The sequence below is a fragment of the Epargyreus clarus genome, unplaced genomic scaffold, assembly GCF_041222505.1.
Source record: "Epargyreus clarus isolate Ecla_fem2 unplaced genomic scaffold, WU_Ecla_fem_2.2 ptg000007l, whole genome shotgun sequence".
Taxonomy (NCBI): Eukaryota; Metazoa; Arthropoda; class Insecta; order Lepidoptera; family Hesperiidae; genus Epargyreus; species Epargyreus clarus.
In genome coordinates this window covers 14,595,782-14,617,711 of record NW_027332215.1, presented here as the reverse complement: position 1 = coordinate 14,617,711, position 21,930 = coordinate 14,595,782, and the positions used below count along the sequence as shown (strand labels likewise).

Below are 21,930 nucleotides of genomic sequence, written 5' to 3'. Positions count from 1 at the left end.
TCCTCGTTGAAATTCGATTCTTCGATCCTTCGATGGAAACAACTTTACTGATTTTAGGTTACAGGAGTTCTATCTAAATCTTATGAAACTCCTATTTAAGATAGAGATATTTATAGATTTTATCGGCTCTTATATAATTTGTTTGGCGGAAAAATTCCCTTTTTGAGTAGAAATATAATCGTACTAATCTGTCTCGAAATTAAATCGAATTTTGCCGCAAAAAATCTTATTTCTGGTATTCTCCCGCCTCTTACAACTTAACATAGGGACAAGAGCGGTTGAGCAAGATCCCTAATGGGCTAATGAAGAATTGCCTACAAGAGCCACTTGCGACTATTGTTTCAAAAAAGGATTTGTTGAAAGATGTCAAAATAATAATGTTAATGTTTCCGCCAGTGTCGGGAGCGCTCATGAGACAGTCGTGTCACCGTCTGCTTGAGCACCAGCACGCCGGCGGGGACGAGCCCCCGCTGTACTCACCCATCGATCAAATTTCAGGTAAATAATAATCTAGCGTTACAGCGGACACGAACACGGCCGCCTTTCAACCCATTTCATCATCTTCGACAATAGTTTACAGTTGTCATCAGGAACGACGTATCTATCGGTTCCAGATAGAGATCTTCCATTTGGAGTTGGCTAAAGATGTCCATGGACTTTACATCAGGTGGACCTGTCTGCTACTACGGTTAATTATAAAACTATGCGTATTCACTTACAGGGCTGGGATAAGTTACGTTGGTTGCGTTTTTGCTATGTCCATCAATCATGCCTTATTTATAGAATGCTAGAGCTATGAAATAATATATTAGGTATTATTTTAAAATTGTTAAAAAATATAATGCTATATTGTGAAATAACTGGTTCATACCGAGCGTGTCGGCCGTGTTTGTATCTGTCTCACATTGTTTTTTTAACTAGCAGCCGTTTTGTTTATCCATGAAACTAAGATTTTGAACCTTAAGGTGATAATCGATATATATTTTGTTTTATTAAAAATCATTTATGACGTCGTATTATTTTATCAATATAGATTCAAATATTTAATAGTTGTTATTCTAATCAGAGCATCAGTTTTTTGTTTTAATAATAATGAGACTTATATGAAATATAGGATAATTTGTATGTTACTTTGCGCTTACGTTTTAGAAACGGTTGGCGGTGCTAAAACAAGAAAATGAGTGGTAGCTTATACTATTTGAGACGTTCATCAGGCTTAATGTTATCATACAGTCCATAAAAAGTAAGTATAATCCCTGATTATATAATTACTAACTGAATGGATAGTTGCAAATAGGACTTTTTCCATAAATGGCGTATGTTATATTATCTAAGCCATTTAATGAATACTTGCACGTTTATTTATATGTATTATCTTAAATGATAAAGTCTTACATTATTTTTGGTTCTTCCGTTTGGTTCTTTCATTCTATCCTTTTAAACGTCTTAGATTGTAAAATACTTGTACTGTGTGCTCGTAGCTCGATCCAATGTATTAAGCCGCTGATTACGCTCTGTTAAATTAACCGCTGTTCATAAATATTCACATTTATATATACATGCTTAGGAATTAGGTAAAGTTGTAACCGAATTGGTCATTATTTACATACTCCATTTGTTTGTGGCGTTCAAAATTGATTAGGGCACCGCTTGTCGTGGCCATTGGCGCTAATTGGCAATACTACGGTGGTAGCAGTGGTTCGATTTTATGCTACGTAGGGGTTTCTTGCAGTTCGTAAAAACGAATGAACATCAGGATCGTGTTTACTTCGTTCCCGAATTATAATAGATATTACCTTGCTTTTCAATTGGTCCGAATTTTGTAACAAATACACAAAAACGCATTTGCAACGGAGAACATTATTGTGGAACTGCCGGATAACCGGCATCGTGTCAATCTGTTTATGAGAACTACGATACGGACTGATAACTATTGCACACCACAATTACTTGCGAGGACTCGAATGTAATAAAGAATAAAAAATAACATTCGACTGACAAAAGGCTCTTTGCATTTACGTATGACCACGACACCTATAAGCATTCATGCTCGAAAACGAAGATTTAATATCGTAACTCGTCTCCATGCAAGAAGTGGACGATCAAATCATTATCGCATACGATAGTTTTCCCAGAAGAATGAGCCTTAGTCGCCATAGGAACGTAGCAAATACTATTCAATTGAATACGAAGCGACCCCAATAAACGAGGAGTTTTGTAACAGTGGTACCTGATCATGTGGCCCGGGAGGCCGGCGGCAAGCTGACACGATATGCGCCGACGGAGGAGGACGAAGCAACACTCAGGGAACTTCTACTTAGGTACGTGTGACCCTAGAGAAATGTCGAAAAACATTAGCTTTCTGCCTTTACTATTGGCTTCATTGCATTCGATTCATGAAAATCTGTGTGTCGGTGTGTCTATACATTTTTCACCTTGGCTTAGCATCCCAAATATCTTGTATTGCAGATATTTATACGATGCGACTCGCGGTGCCTGATTCATCACTCACTTTCCCTTACTCCATAACATCGGACCACAGCTCACCGTACTGTTGCGTACATTACAATCGATGGCCATGACCTGTCTGCTGACACCGTGTCGAGCACCGCGTTTTCGCTTACACCTCAATTCATTTTAACTGACACTTCCGAATAGAAAACCTACCACTAAGGGAGGAAGGATCGCTTGCATGTGTGTGACCGTGATGTGTTTTGATTGTTGTAGATTTCTTTTGTACGTTTGATGCAGTTTTAAATCTGTAATGTAAATATAGACGATATAAAAACAATTTCTTGAACTAGAAAGTTAACCATAGGAACCTACTACATCTTTTTAAATTATCTATTATCTTTTTAAATTCTATATAATATTTTTGCCAAGTAGCTCCATAATATACACATATTTTCCACTTTCAATAGGTTTTGTCACACTTATAGTATGATTTTTTGTAAATATTGTTTAAAGTTCGTAGTAACAGTCCTACTCTTATAGATATATTATCTATTGGAATAACTTGCGTACCTAATATACTTACTATTGATGCGACAACGTCGCGTATTACTCGTAGATAAATATAAGTAAGTACCTGATATATAAAACAGACAAAGGTCTTTGTGATTTGTAAAATAAAGGATAAGCATGATTCTTCACTTACCGCGATGCATTTATGTAAGTGCTGCTCGTGACACTTGCGAGTGGGAGCCATTACGACAGATCCACTGCAGAGCTCTGCGTTAAACAATTTACGCCCTGCGCTTATACTCCACTTAGGGTTACCTACTAGCTTTTAGGTGAAAAAAGCAGTTACAATGACACATTCTTTGTGAAACATATGGAAAATGCATACTTTCATTGATAGGTATTAATAAAAAAGAACACATAGAAATAATTTTGTTCAAAAATTGTACCACGTGTAAAGATGTAATAACTAAGTTTTACTCAAAAATACAGAAAAGCTCAAGTGTATTTTAAATTTTCGTAATGAAATCCAATGGAAATACAGTTTAAATCGAGAATAATATAGAAAGATTGGCAGCCCTAATACTCGTAGGGTAGGTATTACTTGTACATTGTTTATTACTACTTTTGCTAAATAATAAACGCTTTTTATTGTGGCTTCTTCTTGTGCATTGACGACGAAAGCTTTTGATAATTCCAAAATAACGTATAATCTTAACATATTGCATAACATTTAATTGGCGTTTTATTTCGAAAGCGCTTTTGTGCGAAACGTGTTAATTGACTATATGATATTGATGTAAAAACCCCTTGAATAATTTTGAATAATAATGCGTTATATCGACACATGAAACTTGATAAATCGACATGTATTTTCTGTACAACACAATACATTCGCTCAACCAGATACCAGAGAGGCCTAGCTGTAGGTGGACTAAAGTTATCTAAAACATCAAGTGTCAATCATTGATTTCTAAAGAACTACAATGTTCTATGCTGTCACACAGGTAATTTTTTTATAGTCTATTTCTTTTATTAATCCCCACTTTCAGTTGCTAATCGGGAGCGACAGGAAAAAGATTTTTGAAGGAACGTAATACGTAACTTTATCATATAACGTTTAAGTTAAGTCATATAAGTGAGAAGACACCGTACAAAAATACTTTATTATGTGGAGCTTGTATTCTAGTGAACTCGTTCTCTGTACAATGTAACTGGAATATTCCCACTGTTAATAATAACATTATTGTCATCTACAAACGGAAGGCTGTTCATGAGGCGTTTGGAATGGCATATCGAGGTGAATTCATTATGCACATGTTCATTCTATATAGAATGAAACGTAGATATATATCTAAGTGAAGGTATTGTTTTTATTCTGGAATAGGGCGTTTATTTACTTTCTGTAACGTAACTTAAGGAGGTTACGAAATAAGCATTTCAAGTTAAATTGTATTGTACTTGTATTGTTCGAACTTAACAATACTTAGTACTTATTGGTAGAGTCTATTTAAATTAAACTTTTAATACACCTAATACGGAAAACAAATACGCAACAAATTGGGCACGCTTAATTTTTGGATCAATCACTTTTTAAATTTTCCATTAATGATATGACATAACAATCGAAGATTGTTTATTAATGCAACAGTTTCAGTGCAAGCTATTTAAATAGCTTTTATTACGGATTAGGTTTTATTAATACATTATATGATTAGAAATGATAAACGAAATATATAAAACGGTAACGTAACATTTTATAAAATAAATTATAATTATTTATTAGGTTATTTTACTACTAAGATATTTCGTAATTTAAAAGCATATAATAAAATTATGATATCTATGTATCATAGTACCTGGGAATCATAATATCTAGGTAAATATCAAAATATCTAGGCATGTAAACACGCTAATTGACTTACCGGTGTTAATAATTATTTGACAAAATCCATGCCTACTGATACACGTATAAGCTAGTTCATAACTTAAATTACTCTTAATATTTGACGTACGAGTATTTCGAAATTTGACCGTACGATAGTAACCATTTTTGGACAGATCAAGATTAAATTGGCGGTGACCCAAATTCGATAGTTATCCGTTTAGTTGGCGCTAAAACGAACTTTTTCCCTCGGCTGCTGACTACTGTACTCTGACGGCTACTCATATTTTCTAGATAATCTCAAAATTGTCAATCAATACTTATTAGATAAGAAACAGCCCTTATAAATTATTTTTACCTGCATCATGTATACGAATAGAACAACCAACATCAGGTGATTACAATGAATAGAAATAGAAATAACTTTATTACGTAATGCATTGTACACACACATGACAACGAAAAATTATCTTAATTAATTACAAAATAGTGGGATATGGGTAAATCGAAAACTTAAGACACATAATATAACGACAAACGAGTAAAAAAGAAAATAAAAAATACAACAGTTCAATAGATGCGTTCTTGCATATCCCTATGCTTGTATGTATACATTGCATACGGAAATTCGTTCCGCTTTGAGTTACATGTTTTAAAAATATATTAATTACTTAATATTTACCTTTGAGCTCGACGCTCTCTGTATACTTAATTACGTTAAGAGTCGTGCACTAAAATAGCGTTCGAAGACTATCAAGAGGTTCTAGGGAACTTTGTAAGCTTCACTGAAGCACTTCTAGTGAAACTATCAAGTACACTGCAGAATAAGAGGTTCTCATTACCTTCTCGAAATTTAAACCTTCCTTTGATATATAAATTTATTTATGTGCTTAATTGCATATTATTTACTTAGTTCCTCTAAATCAAAAACGAGGAAATATTAAAAAGTGTTTTCTAGGGTTTAAGGCAAGTGTATTCAATTAAATTCTTCAACTACTCGTATGTTGTCTTACGAGTATATGCGTTATTGTTATATGTGACAAATTTCGATATTTGTTAGATGTATTTATAACGGTTGCTAGACCAAGTTATATGTAGTCTATTACTCCAGTTGCAATTTTACAATGAGTTCAAGCACAAAGGTGATCAGTTAATGTACCACCTAAGGGTCGCTCGAGCGCAAGGACTACAATGGGATCCAACTGGCGCTTTCACTGAATATTGTACGATCGTGCTTGATGCTCTCATCGCGCTTCGTGGTGAATCACCTCGCTGATAACACTTTAGCAAATCGCGATCTACAATAATTGATTAAATCCTTAAGAACAGTTGGGACCAGTTGCTAATTAAATAAGATCACAACTGTCTAAGACACGTAATGTAAAGTGTAAGTCACGTCACGTAAATACTCTTTTCCTACGAGTATATTCATCACCAACCTATTACAGTCCCACTGTTGAGCGCGAGTCTCCTCTCAGAAAGAGAAGGATTAGGCCATAGTCCACCGCGCTGGCCGTGCGAATTGGGAGACACGGTACGATTATGTAGTTCACTACAATAATAAATAATTATTAGTGAACCTATTTGCGTGGATAGCCAGTTGACATTGTCAGAGAATATAATACTATCTACAATGGCAAATTTCTTATCAAATAAATCAACATATTTTTATGTAGGTGTCTATACAAAAAGCACATTTTATTTTACTCTACTTATTGTAAAACTGGTAATACAAGCCTAAAGAAAAAGATGAAGTATTGAGATTGAACACAGTCTTAGAGGTAATTACTAATCCGCCTTTATTAGAATTTTTCTTATAACTACGATCGGCCATACTTTTCAGAGGAAAATCTGAGCTTAAGAATGAAAAATCCAGTTGGAATCTAGGGGAAGAAAATCCCGGTCACTCCAAGCTGTATTGCGAACAGGTGAACCGTGATGACAGAGAATCTGAAAAGCATATATGGAATGTAAAAGCCGTGGAGCAATACGACGAGTATCGAGGGTTCGTAAATCAAATATCGATATCGATACTCTTTTTAAGTTGAATTTGTGTTATTTGTGTTATATTATACAAAGAGGTCGTCTAGTCTCTATTACGCAGCTAAAAAAGTCCTCCTCTTAAAATATTGTGTGTGTCTTAAATAAACCACCTAAAAACTTATGATTTTATGGATACAAGCTTTCGATATAAATGTCTTTTACCCAATCAAAGGTTTAAGATAAAGTCTAAAACTTAAACCATATACGAATATCTTTTTATTTTTAGAAGCAAATTAAGATCACTAAACAGTAAATATTACTTCGTATTACTTCATGACTTTTTAAATATTGTAATGTTACAAGAAAAAAACATTGAAAAAAATATGTTATTAACAGATGCTTAGTTATTAATGCTATAAACAAACAGTAAATTAATTAATCTTTCAAAGAGAAATATTTTCAATCTGTCGGGCTGACCTGTTTAATTTCACTGTAATTAAGCGTTAATTGGTACAAGCAAAATTACGCCTATCATTTGAACAGAACGCGAAATTCCGATTATATTTTATGAAAGATTATTATTGCTGCAAATAATTCGAAGCCAATTTCATTGGTTAATACAATATGAAATTTATTTGATTGCAAACATACCTACTCTTGTACATTGCTGGACCAGGCATAGGTTATTATAGTCCGCGCCAAACTGCTAGTCCGCTCTGAAGTTGTGAGCAGGTGTAGTCATACAATGTGCTACGGCGGCGCGATTCGTTTCTATATTCAGAGCAGACTACCAGTTTTACGCGGACTATACACTTTTGTAACTTTACAGCATCTCTACTCTCAAATGATACGTAATAACTTCTAGATGATATTGTAAGCGACTTTGTACATTTTCATAAAGAAAAGTGCCTGGAAAATTATTTACGATTTTCACCGTTAGTTTTTTTCTTTGTGCGCTTCGGTTATGAAGAACATTTAGATCTCCTTCAATTTATTTTAAGATATAGATCGACACCTACATCAACCGATGTACCTACGCTTTCTTTGCTACCATGAAGTAAGAGCAATTAAAGCATGGGTATAAAGGTAAATATTTGACTTTAGGCATTTCACCCAACGTTATAGCAAGTTATAGATGTCGGGGAGAGCGTGGCTCCACGCCCTTGCTATAGTAATAGTGGGCAAGTTGCTTAGGATTTCATAGCAACATTCAAATCCTTCCTCCTTATCAAAAGCTGCGGCTACGCCAATGTTTAGACTTTACACCAACTATGCCTATTGATGTTATTAAATTTTGGCTCTAAGGTAAGCTTCCATAAGCTTCAATTATAGAATTTGCACATTCGTACTTTGAGCTACATTGAGCGTTGTACCGTAAGAATGAACTAATTTTCGGAATTAAGTAGGATTAATAAATCGTTTTTCTATTTTACAATTAAAATAATATTTAATAAAACTTTTTTAACATAATTACGTAAAAAAACTAAATCTATTACGCACACTATTTGTCAACCGTTTTTTTTGTTATCTTTATCAACAATAAGATTGGAAAAGAAATGGTGGATGTTCTTACGTATAAATAGAGAAGAACCAAACATTTCAATACCTTTTTCAACCACCATTATTTCTTTGTTTAGTAAGTATTATCGTTGTTAGTCTCATAAACTAAAAATCTTCTAATTTTCTATGTAGATATGTAGTCGAATTCTACCACTATATAGGTATGCGAAAAGTAAGTAGCTATTATTATTTTTGTTTTATAATATATATTTATATGTTAAACATGTTTATTTATACTGACCGATATAAGTTTGGTATTTATTTATAAAATGTTAGCTTTCATTAAATTATTATGTTAAATATATTTTATTATGTTTACGTATTTTAATAAAAGTCAAATCTACATATCACGTAATAATATCCACCTACACCCCCAGTCATAAAAATCGTTACATAGGTATTTCAGTTTTTATGAAGAACTCTATTATTTAAAAGCAATCCAGAGTCATATTCTTAAAACATGAAACGTTTGCGTTAATATTTTATATTTGTTAAAAACAGTCCTTTTACTGTATAAAAATGGAATATTATGTATGTTAGGAACTAGTGGCTTACTTTTATCGTGAACTATTAAATATTTTGTTTAGGGATGGCTAATATGAAGCTGTATTTACTTTAGATGTAGCTTGTAGGAAGTGTAAATAAAATAGGATATAAAGCCCGAATTTGTAAAAAATATTTGCTTGCTTTGAAGTAATCACAGAAGCACTGGTAGAATAATTAGCACGATTGTCCTTTCATATCTACAAACATTTGTAGAGGGGTCATCTATAAATATCTCAGAGATAATAATATCCATAAGTTTAAGACGATTTAATGCCCACGTACCTAGTTATCGGACAGGCATTGTTCTCAGAAACTGTAGATAAGATGGTTTATTTTTGAAGTGAAAACTTCTTTAGCGGCGATGTGCACTTTTTGTGAAGGTTAAAAATGTTAAACTCACCTCAGGGCACGTGACCTGGTTGAAAATTCGTAAGATGTTGTAATAGTTCTGAAGTGTTAAATTTTAAATATAATATATTTTGTCATGTTTGTGAACGATTCCGATAACTAAAGCAATTCGTGCAAAATTATTCCCTAACCATTCTAAAATATCAAAAATGCACAACGTTAATATTCAAGTTTTCACTTCTGCAGGCCCTCCCGGAGTGCAACCCATTGATTGTTTTTAAGCGAGCTAGATCGCTTCTATATAAAACGAATACAGAAACATAGTAGTTAAGACACAACTTTGTTGTTTGTTTGGCAGCCTTCAGAGACAGGTGAGCGTGATGAGCATGAATCTGTCGGCCAAGCTGGACGAGTTACAGCGAGGCGACCGGCAGCTCGAGACGACGGTCGCACTCTGCGAGATACGAACACAGCTGCAGGAGCTCACCAAGAGTGTGGAGTCATGCCAGAGTGAAGTCTCAGAGGTAAACTGTCCTGTGTCATTGTTGACGGACAAATTGTATTATCATGAATCAATTTTAGGCTTTGCAAAGTGTAATTTAGTATTTCTATTTTATTTTTTTATATGTTTTTGATTATATCTGGCTCGAAGGACCGAAGTGAATTGCAAAAATATTAACCGGTTTGTGAATTTACAATATCCCGGGAATATATTCCGAATATTCTCTTTCGGTTAATTAAAACTTCTACAAATTTTAAAGCGCACTTAATCAGCGCTTTATTGTAAATGTACAAATCGGTTATTATTGTTTTTTTTTAATGCTTTAAAATTTTCACATACGCCATGCACTCGTGTCTATAACGCCCTCGATAATTATTTCCTGCTCACATACAAGCGGCTATAGTTTGGTTCAATATTTCCCGTGCATTTGAACCATAAATTACTGATCGTTTTAATTGCGTCCTCGCTTGAAGGACTATTGAAAGTCATATTCACGGGGCGCGCATAATACGTATACCAAGTAAGCGAATTTGTAGCATTAAAATCGCGCTGCGGTTGGCCAATAATCGAATGTAGGACTTGTCTTAAAAAAAGGCGGTCTTGCGTTATTTGAGGTCGCATTATGTCTTACGCGTACTCGGCAGTGCATATGATATATGAATATCTTCACAGTAAGATACATCCATCTGTCTACTAGATTTAGTTAACAGGGAAAAAGCTTTGGTATAATTTTCTAACACATTTTCTTAAGAAATGACTACCTAAGCGATAGCTTTCTAATATTTGCGATAGCTATATTCGGTGTTCTCGCTGGCAGGTCAAGCGCGACATGGTTGCCATCAAGCAGGAGCTGGACACAGTCCAGCAGGTGAAGGAGGAGATCGAAGAGTTGCGCGAGTACGTCGATAGGCTCGAAGAACACTCCCAACGCCGGAAACTCAGGTTACTTGAACAGGTAAAGATTTGAAGGCTCATTATCACGATTTTATTAGCTTGGGTTGTATCTATGTATGTATGTATTTATGTATGTATGTATGTATGTATGTATGTATATATGTATGTATGTATGAAACGGAATCTTTGAACTCGATTGTTACCCACTTTAAATGATCCAATTAATTTAAAATTTTGAACAATTGTCAAGAACCGGTGACAATACACCATTTTAATAATTTTATCTCATTCTCCTCGTCAGAATCGTCAGGAATCAGGATTAACGATTTTTCTTGTGCAATTTTAGCGTGGTTTTAGTTTTTAAGCCATAATTATTTTTAATACTGACCTAAGATCCCACAAGATCGCTACGTCCATGACGTAGTTAAACAAAATCTGTTTTTTTTTTGTTTAATTATAAATGTGGAAGTATCATTTTTCTAGGTTGCCATTACCTATAGGTTTATTTGGTCGCTAGTATTTTTAAGTAAAATGATATCATTGACTTACTTATCTACTTATTAACATCATTCAACCTCACTGCGATATCTCAAACATAGTTTTGAAGAAAATGTCCTGAAGCTGATGTTAGAGTCGTTTAAGTAACCAATATCTGATTATCTATTTTTTTGCAAGGTGGAAACATTTTATAAACGTATAAAATAGTATAATGTATGAAAGACAGCATATTCATCATAGGAAGAAGCTAGTGAAGCAAAAAACGAAAACGCAAGATTCTGGATATATTTTTGGGAGAATTTCTTCATATTAGACACTTCAGGGGGTATGTCGCCATCACAATAGTCTAAATTAAACAATTGCAATCGTGTCACAAAGATCATGAATGATTTGTCTCGCACTGAAATTTAAATAGACGCCCACTACGTTTAAATAATTAAACAAAGCTACATTTCGAATATCTACGCAATAAATCCACACTGAGCCTAATTAAAATCATATTGAATGAAACATTATTTCGGCAAAATTCCCGCAATGTATTAATTATCTCTCGCAATTATGTAGGTGTCAATATCAAATCGGTGGTATTAAATAATCATAACTTACATTGGTTAAACCGAACCACACAGTGAATTCAGTAATGCAAATTTTGTATGATACTGTAATACGCTTTGAGAGATAATACGAACGCTTTTCATTTAATTTTTTTGTATAATTTAAACGAGTAGTGAAACCTAGGTAGGTATTTACTTACGAATATAATTAAGCTTCATTTGATTTTTAAATGATCGCCTTTTAAAATTCATTCTTCACTTGTTTTTAACTTTTTTCAACAACTTAACAAGTTAATAAAATAATAGGTAACAGGAATTAGTCCTCACTGCGGGAACAACAACAGATAAATCCCAAAGCAAATGAAAAGGTTAAATACCACATTCAATACTATCTTGGAAATAAATGTTTGAAATTTTGCTATTCACTATAAATTAGCCTATTATCGTTCCGTTCCTTCGGCCACTTTTCGTGCTATTAGAATAGTTTAATAAATAATAGGTACACCGTTAAACAACGTTACTGAATGGGAATTCATGTCATATTAAACTATATAAATTACTGTTATGTGCAATTGATTGCAATGGATATTATATTGATTCGTATTCGTAATATGAGATTTTATTATCCTCCAATTAAGATGGATATTTGCTATAAATTATTTGCTTTGAAAACTGTATAATAATTTTACATATACATACACATCGTAAGTATATCTAGTACAGACCTATCAAAACAAATACAGGTCTGTGATATCTAGCTTTTAGTTTTCGTTCGGTGACGTAAAATTGACAGTAAATTGACGGTGAAGTACAAATACCACGCCGCTGCAGATGTTATCAAAATGTGTGAGTAGGTACGAGCTATATACGTCAATTATTCTACTTGCTTCGTTATTTAATGAGCCCTCTAATGGAATTTAATTAAAGCAATCACGTTGTACTCAACGTCAACTAGGCGTGGAGTCACTGGTAATTGTAACAAACGCTATTTGAGGTATTCGTTAATAATTTATTCCAAACCAAACAATGTGTAGGTACAAGCGTGTATAAAATAAATACAGCTCATTAAATGCAATATCGTTAACAGTATGTACAACTTTTGAAAAAAGAAACGTCCATATTAAATAGCGTGTACCTACGATTACTAGATTCATAGTCTTATAGAGTCTCGCTCTATAAGACTATGAATCGCTCGCAACAACCTCAGAACAGAGTAGTAGTTTGACGCGGACTATAAGTTGTTTAAAAAATCAATCATGGTAGTACTTATTAATTTTCTTTCCAGGGCCTCACATTCTTCCTGTCATACGCCATCTTAGCCGCGGTGCTCGGAATGTTGCAGTTCGGTTACAACACTGGTGTCATCAACGCTCCTGGCAGAGTGAGATATCCATCTTTACTTACACAAACACTATATGTACATTTCAACATAGTTTTACTAAATTATGAATAGATACGCTGTTTGTGTAGATTTCAATCGATCTAAAAAGTTAAGCAACTTTGTGTGCGGTTTAAAGTTTGATGAGTTAATGCTTTTTTATAATATAACAAGCATGTTCACCTGACGGTAAATCGCTACTGCCGTCCATGGACATTCTGCAATAAACTCAAGAGAAGACTAGATTCCTACCCGAGATTGGCCACAGATGTGCCACCACTCCTGAGGACTAAGCTGGAATGCGTCGGAAAAGTATTTGTCCCCTACCCACACCCTTTAAACCAGAACACAGCAGCGCTAAATACTGCTGTTATTAGGCAGAAATGGGTGTGGCGGCGGCACCGCCGGAGGCGAACAACAGATGGTTCTACCGCCTTAAAAAGGACACATTTCATTCGTTATCATTGGGCACTAGCCCAAGTGTCAACGTATCTATGATTGATTAGAACCGCTCTTCTAGATGGAGTTGGTTAGAGATACCATGGGCGACAGTGTCCACTTAACACCTGTATACTCGTTGGCTACTTCAATCGTGTTGTCTATACTAATATTACAAAGAGGAAAATTTTGTTTGATTGTTTGATTGTAATGAATAGGCTCAAAAACTACTGGACCGATTTTAAAAATTCTTTCACCATTCGAAAGCTACATTATCCACGAGTAACATAGCCTATTTTTTACATGAAATATATTTGATAAATAGATTTTGTGGCGGTACAAAGTTTGCCGGGTCAGCTAGTAATTTATATGAAACTACCACTGATACCACTGATAACTAATTTTCGCAGCCGAGATTAAATTTGAAATGGGTATACTCATATGTTCGTGGCCATATAGTTTCGACTGCTCGTAAAGCTTGAATAATAAAATACATCAGATTAAATATTTCAACTTGACATCCCTGAAAACGTATGAGCAATTTATATCCCTGTCATGGTTTAGCGTTTCACGAAGATTAAATGTACACACATTCGTTAAAATTACTAGAAAGTGGTTAGTAGATGTAATTAGTATTGGTCACAAATATGGACATTGGATAAGAATTCACGAACCGTTTTTGAGCCGCCTCCCGCAATAAAATGGACGTAAAAGATAGTTGCCACTTTTATGGCGCGATTTATTTCCGCGGCATGCAACTTACCTCCATTTTTACTAATCAATCTATGCAATGCCTTGCAAAGACTAACGCCTACCAGATATCAAATTTCGATCTTTGGTGAGCATAAATTTATCCAACCCCCCCTTTCTATCCAACATACGATCGTGTTCTGCCCAGTATCTGCGGTTCCGTAACAATAGCCAAATTACTCCGTAAGCTCTTACTCTAACCGTGCTTCATAAATATCTGCCTCATCTTCGTCACATCATCAGTAATGTTCTATCTGTATGCAGAACATCGAAAACTTCATGAAGGATGTATACAAAGATCGCTACGGCAAGGACATACACGAAGATGCCGTGAACAGACTATACTCAATAGCGGTCAGCATCTTTGCGATCGGCGGCATGCTTGGCGGCTTCTCCGGCGGAATGATCGCAAACCGGTTTGGAAGGTATGGCTTTTTACCCTACTGCCAAGGAAGGGTTATGTTTTCCGTGCGTATCTTGTATGTTTGTCAATTTGTTTATACTCTCGGTTCTTCCCAATAAGTTTACCAATTAAGGTGTCGTGATGTTCATCTCAAATACCCAAGTGTCCTTAGATATGTGTTTGGAAAAATAAAAGAAAACGACCGATTTTACCCCAAAATAGTAACGCGTTTCAAAAAGTTAACACAACCTATCGAGCAAGGTATCGAAATAAAAGAAGTTAAAAGGATATTACAAAAATATACCTATATGTGGCTAACTTACTAAATGACTAATTGATTATGCCAGAGATCAACGGACAGCCGAGACCGCTTAATTTAGAGTTCTTAAATTTTACACATACTTGCGGCCAAAAAGACAATTTTGAAAATTTCACTCTTAAGTTAGTAACAGAGGCGTTGACTGTTTGGTTGAAAATCTTTCGATTTTATAATAAATATAGAGATAAAATAAAGATTGAAAAAATCATCAATTTAAAATTATTAATTAACCATGCCTATTCTATTATTACTGTTTTATAAATAAGCAGTTACTTATTTTAATGCTTTTGACTAATGATTGTATGTATAAAATGTATATTTAATGATTCCTCATTTATAGACAAACAAAATATAAAAGTGGACTAAATTTTTCCGTCTTCTATATAAACTTCCCTTTATGAACTTAAATGTTGGATGTGAAATAAACGCTACTTAAATATTTTCAAATTGTAATTTTAATATGATGCGGGAATATATACTGGTTTGTAGATTTTAAGCACGGTAAGCAGTTTATTTTACCCGCTCAAAGTGGAGTTGAGTGGTTAATTTCAAAATTGTTTATTTTATAATACTGTAATTGAAAATAATTTAAGCGGTAAATACTTCCAAAAAGGCACTATGGTAAAACAACATACGAGCTCTTTAATAACTCTAGAAGAGTAAAACGAGATGGCAAAAGCAGCAAGTAATTCCTACAACATTCGCAAATCTTCATCACGCTTGGTTAATAGGGCAATTGGAATAAAAACTTCAGTTACAGCAGTATTAAATATGCAGCATATTTAACAAGCTGCTACTGTAAGTTGTGTAAGATTAAATCTGGATTATTTCTAACATGTGCCGCTTTAGTTTTGTTTTCATATATTAAAAGCTTCCAATTCCAGTCAGAGAGTTAAGAGGCAGATAGCAGATCATATTATACAACATAAGTACATAATATATTGGCCCCACCCTCCGTTGCTTTTTCTTGCCTTTTTTAAAACGTTTTACTTATTACCTTCACGTTTTTAAACTTATATTTGAATACAACTAATGTGTTTTCAGTTATAATTTTATTACATAATTTAAAATTTGTGCAATTTTAGGAAAGGGGGCCTCCTGCTCAACAACATTTTAGGCATCAGCGGCGCAAGTCTCATGGGCTTCACCAAAATCTCACACTGTTACGAAATGCTCTTCTTTGGCAGATTTATTATCGGAGTCAATTGTGGTAATTATCTATTTTTCCTAAACACAACCTTACAAGTGACCAAAAGCTGGCGGCTATTTTGCACAAAGATTAAGTTTTGCCGTGCAGCAACGAAACGGAAACGCCGCTAGCGTTTTGGGAAGCATGCCTCACACGGCAATTTTAGTGGCTTATTTTATTCATAGTTTTCTTGTATATTTTGTAAATAAGTCCTTTTTTAGTTTATACTTATTTTATTACTTAAAAATTCATATATTTAGTAAGTATAATTGTAAATAAATATAACCTTAATAAATAAATGATCTTTAGTTATAAATTTAAAAAAAAGCTTACAAGTTAGTATTGAAATATAAGTACAGAAAACTCAATCAGAACTAATAACACGATAGACTACCTATCGTGTTATTAGTTCTCATTGAGTCATATTTATTCCGTAATTTATCATCCTTTTTAATTCACCCATCGTTAGTGCAAGGTGGCTAAAAACCACAGGATTAATTGGAGGCAAATTAACTGTGACCGCATCGGTTGTGCGGTCCCACTAGCATAACCCAATTAATGTAATTTGCATCTTTCGTGACTCGATTAATCAACCTGCACCGATACCAATATTGGTCAAATTTGGTCAAATTCATAATTACGAAAAATTATCGCAATTGTTTTTAAATTATATTATAGCTGATGAAGCACTGAAACCTAGCTTAGGTAGGTATTACGTATATCTTTCTTTGTTCTAGGACTTAATACGTCCTTAGTGCCAATGTATATTTCGGAAATCGCACCCCTGAACCTGCGCGGCGGACTCGGCACCGTCAACCAGCTAGCCGTCACGGTAGGCCTGTTGCTATCCCAGGTGCTCGGCATCGAACAAATCCTCGGCACTGATGAAGGCTGGCCTATCTTACTCGGTATGTTTTTCTTTACATTTCAATTAAAGTTATTTTAAAGTTAGTTAAATTACTTTGTTTTAATTCTATGTAACATTGACAGGTTTGGCGATCTGCCCTGCCATTTTGCAACTTTTGCTTTTGCCCGCGTGTCCCGAATCCCCTCGCTATCTGCTTATCACACGTCAATGGGAGGAAGAAGCACGGAGAGCTCTTAGAAGACTACGAGCTAGCAACCAGGTACGCAACGATCAGATAGTTATTAATGCAAACGAATTAAATCCAAGTTAAATCCGTCATCTAATATTCATTTTATTTTTTTAACTACTTCATACCAAAAATACTCCAGAAGCTCGGTTTCTTCGGACAAATTTCTGAAACGGCACTGATTTTGACTTTACTAAAAATACCTAAATAGAAAGTGGTGATATTTTTTATAAGATTCTAGTAAAAACCTGATGATCATTGGCTTTAACTAGTTCCATATAGAACAGTGGTTTTACTTGAAGTCAATTAGAGATGCCACTCGTGGCCGAACTAAACTAGTTTCATCACCTTTCATTCTTTGTGAACTGACTTTAAATACCAAGGATTATCAGGTGGAAGAGGATATAGAAGAGATGCGTGCTGAAGAACGTGCACAACAGGCGGAGGCTTCCATTTCCATGAGAGAGTTGCTGTGCTCCCCCACCCTGCGCGCTCCCCTACTCATCGGCGTCGTCATGCAATTGTCGCAACAGCTCAGCGGAATCAACGCGGTAAAACTTACATTCTGTATAACATATTTCCCCTGAAGTAGTGCTGATGACTAATAATAATTTCAAACTTTAATATTAGATACGTTAGCAATCTTCATTAATAATTGAATGTGACAGTTTGTTTCTTAGGAACCCGACTATAGCTCTGTACGGATAACTCTTCCACAATTTACTGTCATAAAGTTATATATTCAAAAAGTTACTTATCTGCTACATTTCAGGTTCACGCAAATAAAAAAGACGTGTCTTGATTTCACCGACTATTTTTGTTTTTTCTAGATTTCGATGAAAGTATTGAGAACCGTTCTGAAAACTATACTCTACCAATTATTCTAATCTATCCTTTTTTAGCCTACCAAAGATTAAAATTTGACTATTTCTCGTCAAGTCTAATAGTAGGCCCAATGTAGATTATTTGTTAATAACAGCGTACATGTTCGCAGGTGTTTTACTACTCAACATCTTTGTTCACGTCTTCGGGGCTCACGGAGGAGTCGGCCAAGTTCGCGACGATGGGCATAGGCGCCATCATGGTGGGCATGACGTTGGTGTCTCTCCCGCTGATGGACCGCACCGGCCGCCGCACGCTGCACCTCTACGGCCTCGGGGGAATGTTCATTTTCTCCATTTTCATCACTATCTCTTTCCTAATAAAGGTGTGTCTTATGATATTATAATCGATTAAAGTCCTAGGCAAAAGGGACACTTGTATATAAACTTGTCTATTATGTGCTCAATGATCAGGGATGAACAAATGCTCTTCAAGAAAATTGCAAAAAGAGCTACGTAAGACCGGAATATGTTTGTGTTGTGAAGCTTCGATGACTACTTAGTAATAAGTGGCCCGCCTTCTTCGCTAGACTGGTGAAAAATTACCTTATTTACCTTTGTAAACAATATAATACTGACATTCCAAATGGTGCTACTATTTTAATGAGTTTGGCATAAACAGCTACCTACAGCAGGTACGTGCTAGCATTTAGCTACAGACCGGGAGCAAATTTTTAGACTCCCTCCCTCCATCTTTAAAAGTGTTCCCATTTTCAAAAGGTGTAACGGCTAGTGCGAGTGTACAGTCAAATAAAATCTAGCAGCTTAACTCTCAGGAGTGGTAAGAATTCCGTGACCAACCTATGATTTTATTTTAGGGTTGGAATGCTAAATAATCAAATAGAAATGCATGTTTTTAGTTTTAAGTCTAACACGCCGTAGAGATATAGAATAATACCTGTCTCGTGTTTCAACTGCGTGTAACATATACCAGCTTTAGTATAAATGTGTACAATGCATAAGAGAAAACAGAAATATTTTTAAATATTTAACACTTATATTTTGGCATAATAATTCCTTAAACTCCTCAAAAATTAAAGAATTTTACAATCCTATATATTCTGCACATAAATTATATTAAGCTACATTAATTATATAAACATAATTGAAAATTTTATTCTTAGATAACATGATGATAGCAAATAATTTTACGCACTGATTAGTGCTATGATTTTTATAATTATGTCTCTGTGCATTTGATTTTAAGAAGTAAATAGAACTTATTAACTCTAAAATCAAAAATATATCAAAAATTTGTTTTTATTGCATTGGTTTTAAAAAAATAATTATGTTCATAACACTAATCAAACGTATGTAGTTTAACTGCTTGCGCACGCTTAATCTTTGCTTACTTACTTTCCACTATTTTATCCCAATGGTACTTCATTCTTCATTCGCTTTGATTTTATAATCATCACACCATGTTTTGTCAGTATATTTCTTCAATTTTAAATTTAGTTAATAAAACACATTTTCAAAGAAATCAAAACATTTTCGATTTGAGCTAACAGTCATTTTATCGTTGATAAATATCAGCCATTAAGTATCAGAAGCCATTATGTAGCGAATGTGTGTATGGCATCAATACTTCTATACTATTTCCATCGCATCAGTTCAACCACTTCTTTGCTTCTGCTTAGCGGTAGTTGCCCTCCCTATTTACGACTTTCCTGTCTCCGAATCCGGACTCTCGGTAGGAAAGCAATGTAAATAAAAAGAAATAAATTCTCAGATATAAATGTTAGGTACATCACTCACAAAGCACCCGACACGTTTTTTCACTACACTAAAATATAAGATCGGTTGAACTCGATAGTTTCACGAGGAGCTCTGGCGCACGCGTTTTTAACTGAAGCGAGATTTTTCTACACAACGCTGCTCAAAAGCAGAAGGCACTTTTCACTACTTATAGCATACGCAATACAGCCAATAGACCGAAATGGTATATACTTCACTTGCCGCTCCAGCACTATTCAGTCGTGATAAGCGGGAGAACTACCCGCCGTAACAACAATTACACCAACAATAATTATATACAGAACAGTATATTATTATAAACAGCTGTATGAGTTTTAAATGTTGGGAGTAACTCTAAAAAACGACCAAGACAGACATACACGAGGACCGACATTTGTGTGATGGGCATTTATGTTTGTGATTTATTTCTTCTCCGATCGGTCACGGGAAAGAGCATCACTGCTACCCCCTGATAGGAGTTCTTCGGATATGTGCAGGAAATGATCGACTGGATGAGCTACTTGTCGGTAGTATCCACGTTAAGCTTCGTGGTGTTCTTCGCTGTGGGCCCCGGCTCCATCCCCTGGCTGATCACTGCCGAGCTCTTCTCGCAGGGGCCTCGACCGAGCGCAATGGCGATTGCTGTCTTAGTTAACTGGATGGCCAATTTCGTTGTTGGAATCGGCTTTCCCAGCATGAAGGTAATGAACTGAAAATGGAAAATTAAATGTGAAGTCAAATTACATTTCAAAAGTTAAATCGTAACATTATTTTTCAATTCTGTTGCAGGCTCTACTGGAAAACTATACATTCCTGCCTTTTAGTGTATTCCTTGCAATTTTTTGGATATTTACGTATAAAAAAGTTCCTGAAACAAAAAATAAAACCTTCGAAGAGATTTTGGCACTGTTCCGAAATTCCAATGGCAGGTAAGAAATAACTTAATAATCAACCTACTTGCTTTACTTTCAACATTCGGGTGCACATCTGGTGTCCAAAAAACAAGATCACATATTATGTCACATATATACGTACCTAATATTTTACACATATATACGCAGCACAACTCACACAAACTAGCCATAAACATTGGCACGCGATGCACAAATGGTGCCTACCCACTTAAACTAACTTTACGCATTGTTTAATTCTTTTGGATGAACATGTGGTGTTATCTCTCCAATCAAATCTATGTAAATAGGAAAACGCGAGAGCATCTCTGGCAAGAGCTGGGGACTGGCACAGAGATTAATTTTTAGGTACGTAGATCGCCAATTGATTTTAGATAACTAGTTATCGAAACAACACTGCATCGAGTGCGCAGTGCAAAAAAGAATAGATAACTTTATTATGCTCGGGGATGCGTGAATTTAGTTCGATTCCATGAGCATACGTGGGTAAAAACTGTGAAATGAATGAAAATAATTGTAGTCACGGCTGGTCTGTTCGGCTGACATTGGTGGGTGTTGTACAGGGACAGTTTCCGCGACAGCCGGCTGTACGGGAGTATGATGAATTGCGTGAACGCGTTGGAGCAACAACTGCCGCCTCCGCCGCCGCCCGCACCCGTTGACGAGAAGCACGACTCACGTGAGTGTCGCCGCGACTGTCGAGACCATCCGCCCATCATGAACCCACACCTCGATCCCCGTGCCCACTATCAACTAATATCCATTTTTTTTTCATTTAAAAAGTCTAGAATTTTTAAACCTACACCTAACCTGGATCTCGGCTACTGCCGTTGATAAGTATAGTATTCGTAAGTACCGTCCAATTTTAATATTTTTTCGCCGATTTGCCAACTACACATATTTTTAATCTATGAATATTTATGTCACGAACATCATTTCTTCTTATCGCAGATCTCTATCGCTTCGCACTCGATTATATCAAGCTTCTAAGCTTATTTATACAGTTATATTTTATGTAATATTTTTGTACATAATCGTAATCGTAATCCGCAGGTATTTATTAATCTAATACTTCCTTATATGACACAGGTAGCCATTT

General features: G+C 35.1%; 1 protein-coding gene across 7 annotated transcripts in view; it reads left to right on the top strand.

Moving 5' to 3' along the window:
- LOC140743488 (glucose transporter type 1) overlaps window positions 1-21,930 on the top strand; it is a 66,010-nt gene that overhangs the window by 39,879 nt on the left and 4,201 nt on the right. The window contains exons 3-17 of one of the 7 annotated variants that reach the window (XR_012102468.1): window positions 397-498; window positions 2,225-2,321; window positions 9,642-9,807; window positions 10,603-10,740; window positions 13,017-13,112; window positions 14,562-14,722; window positions 16,105-16,229; window positions 16,946-17,116; window positions 17,199-17,335; window positions 17,695-17,853; window positions 18,297-18,509; window positions 20,397-20,621; window positions 20,710-20,849; window positions 21,122-21,179; window positions 21,395-21,510. Coding sequence is in view for 6 of the 7 variants with exons in the window: in XM_073074786.1 (XP_072930887.1) it covers window positions 411-498; window positions 2,225-2,321; window positions 9,642-9,807; window positions 10,603-10,740; window positions 13,017-13,112; window positions 14,562-14,722; window positions 16,105-16,229; window positions 16,946-17,116; window positions 17,199-17,335; window positions 17,695-17,853; window positions 18,297-18,509; window positions 20,397-20,621; window positions 20,710-20,849; window positions 21,395-21,510 (2,032 nt within the window). In the remaining variant the exon portion in view is untranslated. Of the gene's footprint in view, window positions 1-396; window positions 499-1,149; window positions 1,244-2,224; window positions 2,322-6,731; window positions 6,852-9,641; window positions 9,808-10,602; window positions 10,741-13,016; window positions 13,113-14,561; window positions 14,723-16,104; window positions 16,230-16,945; window positions 17,117-17,198; window positions 17,336-17,694; window positions 17,854-18,296; window positions 18,510-20,396; window positions 20,622-20,709; window positions 20,850-21,121; window positions 21,180-21,394; window positions 21,511-21,930 lie in introns of those variants that run through there. The other 6 variants (XM_073074789.1, XM_073074787.1, XM_073074790.1 and 3 more) reach the window with 6 other exon arrangements.